The 7,825-nt window shown below is 25.3% G+C and overlaps 1 protein-coding gene across 1 annotated transcript; it reads left to right on the forward strand.

Moving 5' to 3' along the window:
• The first annotated feature begins 236 nt into the window (after positions 1-236).
• Positions 237-7,050, forward strand: LOC139425146 (uncharacterized). The gene is made up of 3 exons (XM_071178512.1): positions 237-416; positions 2,159-2,261; positions 6,902-7,050. Exons 1-3 carry the CDS (start codon positions 336-338, stop codon positions 6,955-6,957), a joined length of 240 nt encoding a protein of 79 aa, XP_071034613.1. The 5' UTR covers positions 237-335; the 3' UTR covers positions 6,958-7,050.
• Positions 7,051-7,825: the final 775 nt, after the last annotated feature.

A 7,825-nucleotide genomic window follows, 5' to 3' on the forward strand; every position in this document is an offset into this window, starting at 1 on the left:
CATTGAACCTATTGAATATTTCAACTTTTGGAGTTTATTCTGTTTTGTAGTAAACAGTGCATTTTCAAACATTTTACGAATTGAATCGGTTTAAATTTATTTGGAGTCTTAGTGCGCATTAGTCCCCTGAAAATATATAACGTGTTTCTTTTGCAACATTAGTGAGCAAGTTGGCTCAAGCCTGAATTTCCTCAAATTAATTTCTTGCGTATTTCTATATTTATATTAGTCCCTGGTAAAATGTTAAGCATTATATTAAAATTCTTTTGTAGATTTATATAAGTTATATTTTAAATTCTCGCTTCTTATGTTGCTTGAGAAATAATGCAATTAATATGTCGAAATGGGTTGGTTTCCTGATGGTCTCGTCAGGTGTTTGTTTACTAATTGCATTAGCTTTAAAGCTACTTGTTCAGGTGATTAATATTCTATTTCAAATAATTATATATAGACACTATTATTATGTGTTCACTTCTTCAATATCATTTGAATATATTTTGTATCAAATAAAAAATGGTTTAAATTTAAAAATAAGTAAAAGAAAAAGCAATTGCCATAACAACACATTAAAATTAATTTATCAAAAATTTTTTTACGTTTTTCAATAAATCAAAAAATTGTGAATTTTTATATAAGTGTAGCTAATTTCATTTTCAACACTTAAATACAATCGGTTTTATATAAACTTAAATAGTATTCATTAGCTTCTCAAATATATTATGTTAATAGCTCTTGCTAAGAAAAAAAAAATTTAAATTAATTTCTTAATGACAAATTAATAATGAAATTTTTAAATCAAAAAATTTAGTCAATTATTTAAGTTAAAAATATCTTTTCATGTGTTGTAATTTTCAAAGTTTACTGGGTTATTCCTCAATTTTTCGTTATTTTCACAGTTAGTGATGAGTGGAGATCTTTTCGTATCTTGATACATCGAGTCAATTACAATCGCAAAGGTGCTACATAGATTTTAAATGCATCAAAAATACACCTGTAAAGGTTTGCTCGGAGATGGCTATACCTTTCAAGTTGGTCTCCTTATGGGATTTTTTTTTTTTTAAATTTCTCATGATCACTGCCCTGAAGTCGCCAAAACTTAGCAAATAATTGGGCATAAATCATGATATGGAAATATTCCCCAATGAATCTTTTTTTTTACTTAAGTTCCAATTTACTCAGATTATGTTTTTGGAACTTTTCTAATTACTAACTGTTAACTTTTTAAATTCATAAAATGTTTCTAAAAGAAGTGATTGACAATATGCATCATAAGTCTAATGTGGGGTAAAAAGTAATCGATTTTGAATTAATTTTAACAGTAAAATTTAAATCGTTACATATCAAAGTCTCCATTTTCTAGAAAAAATATTTATATATTCTGTTATTACTATTATTTTATCTAAACTAAAGTGAATGGCACAAACCTAAATTGATTTTGAAATTGCATCTAAAAAGAAATATTTTGAGCAAATATACAAAATCACATATACAAAAATTTCATAAATCTGTAATGAAAATTCTTTACAAAAGCTTGAAAAAATTAAATGTTTTTTTTTAAGAAAATATTAATAAAATTGTGTTTAAAAGACATTTTTATTAGTTTAAAATAACTTTTTTTAAAATTAGGATAAGAAAAATTATTTTTAGGATTAGAATTTGTGTAATTATGAAATTTAATAACATTTGTATATTTTATACAAATTGAAAGGTATTATGTAATTATATGAACAATGAATAGATCGGAATTTTTTTCTTAAAACCTAAAGTCATTGATTGATTAAAAATTAAAATAGTATAAATCTTTTTCAAAAATTATTTTTAGCACAATTAGAAAAATGTTGACCAATTTTTTTTTTAAGAATTAAAATAACAACAAACCTTCCATAGAGTTATTGAAATTACTGCATATTCTAACCGAACTAAATAAGTACTATTATTGAACTGCAATTTTATTCTCGTCCTTTTTGCTTTGATAATATGTTATGCAGAAATGAAAAATAAAGAATAAGATTTTATTTTCGATAAATAAATGTTTTTTTACAAAAATAAACATTTATTTATGAAATCCTCACAAAAAGCTTACAAGTTGTACAGATTTCCAGTTAATCAAAACATGTTTCGAGCTAACATTTTATTTAAAAAAAATATTTAATTGCAGCCTTTCATCACAGAAGATAGTGCTGTTCATGTTTATTTTCCATCAACTGAGCTTGTTTTAGGCACCCCTATACTTCTGGGTGTGTTATTTTTCTGTGGTTTTAGTAAGTTCAAATTTTTATACATTTTCATTTTGTAGTGATGCATTTTAACAAGAAATTAATATGAAACATGAATCCTTTTTCTTATTTACACAAGGAGAGAGAACAGGTTGCTAAGAGGAATTTATTAACATTCGCTCGATGAGACAACAAATTATGTAAAGTGTCAATCAATGTTCATGTAGTAAATTAACTTTATGAGGTAAAATCCCAATCACAATTAGATTTATTTTTGCCTTGCTCTAGAGTTTTCTACGTCCAACATGGTCTGCCTGAAATTAGGTTACTAAAACTGTAGGTGACATGTCTGACAATTGACAATTTTATCCAGTTGTAACCATGGTTTTAACCGTCATGTCAAGAAAAAACTTTTTGGCATTTGTCAAAAACCTAAACTTTTTGTGTAAAGATAATTTTTAGCTATTATAAATAAGTACGTATTTAATATTTTATTACAAGTGATACATATAAAATTACAAGTGATCAATCAATTATGTTAAGTCTTTAAACTCTCTTTTTGTTTCGACAATTACTGTCAAAAACCTGAATTTTGGTGTAGAAAACATTAATTGATTTTAAACAAAAATGTGTATACAATTGCAATTTATCCAATCCACTAATTTGTTTAATTATTGAAAATAAAAATGCAAAAACCATCATCTTAACAAGAACACTTAACAATCATCTTGCTTGTTAAATGTAAAATCATATTTTATTTACTGCCATTTTAGCTCCTCCTTCACCCAAAGTTAATCAAAAATTAGTTTTGAAGCCCTCTGTACTCATTTTTCAGTGTTTAAGTATTCTTCATTTTTCAGTATTGTATGAATAAGACTGAAATTCAAAACTATTCTTTTGATAGATGCTGAACTGCATTGACTATATTATATACTTAAACTATTGTAGCATAATAAAATAACATGTAATTAGGAAAGTTTTTTTAATAAATATACTAAATATTGAGAGTAACTAAATAAAACCATTGAATTGATTGTTTGAAAAAATTATTCTCCTTTAAGCAATCGTTATACTTTTTGTAAATTATGATTAGTTTTCTGTTAAGAGAAGATGATATTAGTCGTGATTTATTATAAATACTCATGTACTTATGAGCAGGGGTCAGAGCCTAATATTTCCTCAGAATATAGTTTTTAGATCAAAATCTCCCTAAAAATTATAGAATTTTTTTTTGTGGTACAATAGCTTTTTCGAGGTATTTTTTGGTAAGTAAAGTTTATATATTGTTAAAAAAAATCTTAAACTAAAACAAAAAAAATAAAAAAAAAATTTATTTGATTTTTTTTCACAATGCTTGAATAAATGAGCATGTGTGTTAAAAATAATAGAAATCAAAATATAATGAAATAGTAATAATTTATTAAATTAAATTTCAAGTCTCACTCATAAACTTAGGGAATTCCAACTAATAATGCCCAAGTTGACGTGTAATATTTTTTTAACTTGGAAAAATTTAGACAAAATATTTTCCAAGTGCTGCCTGAATTTCCCCTTAAACCTCATTTGTGCAGTTGAACATATTCTTTTTCCCTGCACATAAGTAATAACAAATATTAAGAATTTTAAGAAAAAATTATAAGTTGAGATCAGACAATTATTGGCTACAATTTTGGTCTAAGAATCTACTAAAAAAATCTTAATCTAAAAAATCTACAAAAAAGAATTAAAATCAGTATTTAAATTTATAATAACTAACAATTCATAGTAATTATCAGTAATATAAATTGAATGATTTTAATATAACAAAAAGTTTTGGTATTAACATATTAAAAATACCTTGTTTTTAGAAAAACCATCAATAGTTTCAATTTTGGGTATATTTTTTATTTTGGGTAATATAAATCATAATTGTAGTGCTATATAATGCAAGTATTGTGCATGGTGCATCATGATTTTATTTCAACTAAATGTTCCCTATGAGAAAAAAGAAATTTGGCCCAGGCTTTTGACAGATTTAGACTGTTTTTGGCAGGTTTTCAATGCGTCATGTCAAGAAATAGTTTTTGACAAAAAAACCCAACCCTGTATGTCACAAAACTTGTGAGGTGAAGTCTTGTTCAAATGGGTTATAAAAGAATACTTAATTCTGTTAAAGTTAATATTGTTCACAGAACTTGTTAGATCTATTTTCCTTAATGCCCAATATTAAATTTATGTAAGTAATATTTTCAATCATTATATATTTATTATTTTATCAGAGCATGTATTTATTTTATAGTTTTTTTTCCTGTTTCATTTATAATAAAGTTTTTTTTTTAACATTTTTCCTGTTTTATTTATAATAAAGTTTATAATAATATTTTAGTATCTCTTACAATATATCTAAAACTATTTGATTTAATTAAATTTTTCTGTGCTTAATCAGCTTGATTATAGTATATCATATAAAAAGTATTTCTCGTTAATTTCAAAACACCCTTTTGAAAAAAAAAATTATTTTAACAGAATTTAAAAAATGAAGGTACCAATTTTTGTTTACTAAATTTATTCAACAAAAAAACAAGTAGGAAAAATTTAAAAATATTTTTAATTTAAAACTACTTTCTAACTCCTCTGAAATAGATAATTGTGTTTGTTGTAATACTTGCTAACTTGTATTTTAATTTTTAAATTCCTCATGAAATGTTTTTTCTTCACATAAATATGAATTCCGTAATATTAAAATAGCCATGTAATCTCTTTTTTTATTTTGGTTTGTTTCCTTATTAAATTATTATCAAATTTAATTTATAATACTATTTGATTTAAGTTAAAAACCTTTGTGGCAAAATAGCTGATTTTGTCTCTTGGGTGATCAATCTGTAATTAACCATCCTTACAACAAAAAAGATTCTATATTGCAGACTATATTAATCTGTTAAAAATTATAGGAAATATTGTTTTCGGAAAAAGCCGATATAAAACCAGTTATCGAAAATATCCATGGATAGTTTTCCTATTAAAGTCATTTCTGATAGTTTTTAGAGACTTTCTTCACATTTTTTTTTAAGAAATTTTAGGTCATCAGCATCCTAGCCCTGGTTATAAAGCAGTTTTAAAATTTTACCCTATAATCCTTAAATTCGTGTTTGTTTAAAGCATGCAGCTACAATTACTATATAGGAATGAGATTATTTCCTCTTTTTAGCGGATTTTCGCTTTTGTCTGTCGAATTTCAGACTTTTTATCAAAAACTCCAATACTCTTAAAGTTTTTTTTTTTTTTCTTCTTTTTTTTATCGGTTTTTCTGGAAATTCAGTCGTTGAAATAAAATAATTCTATTTATTTCCGATTTTCAAAGATAAACCGAAAATTCAATCAACGTAGCTGCCAACCCTTTCGTACTTTTAGCTATTTTCTCCTCGTATACTCTCAGAAAATAAGATTTTCTGTTTTTTTGCCCGCCTGCCAGATAGCTCGCATTTTCGTATAATTCAAACGTGGCTACTTCCTGTTTGCTGGCGCGAAAGCAAACAAAATTTAAAAAAAATAGCGGTGGATTTGGATTTGGGGTGAAAATATTTATTTCCTCATTCAATTAATCTTGTAAATTTTTATTTATTATGGCTAAACAAAGACAATACATAAAGCCTTTTCGAAATCCCAAACTCAGAATCTGCTAATATCTTGACTCTTATTGACGCGATTTTAATATCAAACATAGATTTTCTTATTCACCTGATTTAAAAATCCAATCTCGCTATTTATATTTACGCGTTTTTAAAATCACGATTTTATTATCAAACATCGATGTTCGTATTTACCTGATTAAAAATTTGCTCGCTGCTATTCTTATTTACGAAATTTAAAAATCCAATAGCGATTTGCATTTACGCGTTTTTAAAACCCTATTTGGTGATTCTTATTCACGCGAGTTTAATATCCAATGTCGTGATTCGTTTATGCGGTTGTAATATCAAACATCAATTTTCGTAAAAAAGAGGAAATCCAAAAATGAATATATTTTTTTTTTTTTTTTACTCTCTGACTTCTCTCATCCCTGAATAGAAAAAAATGTAAATAGACACAAGTTATATAACCATGGAGGTAGAAAAAATATTGCATCTAATTGCAACTCACTAAATCAATTCTTAAAAATAAATCTGTAATGAATAGAAAAATATTTAATTACTTTGAGTGAATATCATTCATATTCTTTTATCCCCTGCTTTTATTGTTATCTTCCTCTAAAAATGTAGCTTTTTTGTTCACTTCTTTAAAAATTTTACTTTAAATATTAGGATTTACAATTAACCAAACTTTTAATTATTCAAAAATTAGTGAAAAATTGGGTTATATTCTAATTAATTATAAAATTTTGATATTGTGATAAGTAGGTTATTGGGAAATCATTGTATGTTTGTATTATTCATGTTTGAATTGGGAGGGAAAAAAAGTCTTATATTAGCAAATTATGACCAACTTTTTAATGATTCATCAAAATTTGATTACCCCTTTAATTTCGAAATTTAACTATTTTAAGGTTTTAATTGCTAACTGTCTAATTGCAAAGAAAATTAAACTTCGTTTGGACTGTTATTTTTGTTTTATTTTCACTTTTTTTATTGCATTGTGTTTTAATAAAAAAATTTTTTAATTTTTCTCCTCATTTTTTTTATTCAAGTATTTTCTTTTATATGTTTTAGGTTTTTACATTGTGCGAGAAATGTTGGCTGAAGATTCTCCGTTTTCAATTAAATGACTTTTTTCGGGATTATTTTATTTTAGTTTGTGTTAACCTAATGTTGTCATTTTATGAAATTTTATTTTAAATAAATGTGATATTTTAACTATTTCTCTGCATTGTTTTCACTCTTTTTATGTCTGTGTAAACGCTGTAAACAAGTAAAAAAATTAAAACGTTGTTTGTACTAAATTTGTTTTGTAAAGTTACATTAATAAGATTGGATTAACAATGAATTGTTATTATATTTTTTATAGGTTATTAAGTTGCAGGGATGAAAATCTTTCGCAGATCCGCAATTTTCGAAATTACCCTCCTTTTTTTTTTTATTCACTTCCCTAATAAAGAAAAATACAAATTAAATTTTTTACAAAATCAATCACGTTTGATGCAACGACTAAGATCATCAAATTAGACAAAATAAATACATAAACAAAATGCAGAAGAAAAATTCCATGGAAACGTAATTTTCTATTGCAAAAAAAATTTCATTTGGTAGTGATAGGTATAGTTTATATAAGCCCAGGGGATACCATATATTTGGAACAGTATATCAAAAAAATCAACAAGAAAATTCTACGAGTATCGAATTACATCGAGTACTACGAGTAATTAAAAGCCTGGATTTTCCAAATATAACTCCTTTGTTTAGAAAAGTCTTTGTTTTGTCTGTCAATAGAAGGAATAGTTATAAATGCGCATAATAATAATGCATAAAGAAAAATTTATTGTGTGCGTAACTTTACAAAAAAAAAAAAAATTTTTTTTCTTCCTTTCCCTACATTTTATTTTAGTTCCTAGAACATTGCTTAAAAAGCGAAACAATTTTATACTGTGTACAGAGCGTGACTAAGGCAGGGACATACGGGGCAGTTGTCCCGGGCCC

The sequence above is a fragment of the Parasteatoda tepidariorum genome, chromosome 1, assembly GCF_043381705.1.
Source record: "Parasteatoda tepidariorum isolate YZ-2023 chromosome 1, CAS_Ptep_4.0, whole genome shotgun sequence".
Lineage (NCBI taxonomy): Eukaryota > Metazoa > Arthropoda > Arachnida > Araneae > Theridiidae > Parasteatoda > Parasteatoda tepidariorum.

What these genes read in the sequence shown, in the direction of transcription:
- LOC139425146 (XM_071178512.1), top strand. Translation starts at nt 336, where the DNA reads ATGTCGAAATGGGTTGGTTTCCTGATGGTCTCGTCAGGTGTTTGTTTA. An exon ending in CTTTAAAGCTACTTGTTCAG is followed by an intron (nt 417 to 2,158) that starts GTGATTAATATT and finishes ATTTAATTGCAG; the next exon opens with CCTTTCATCACAGAAGATAG. An exon ending in GTTATTTTTCTGTGGTTTTA is followed by an intron (nt 2,262 to 6,901) that starts GTAAGTTCAAAT and finishes TATATGTTTTAG; the next exon opens with GTTTTTACATTGTGCGAGAA.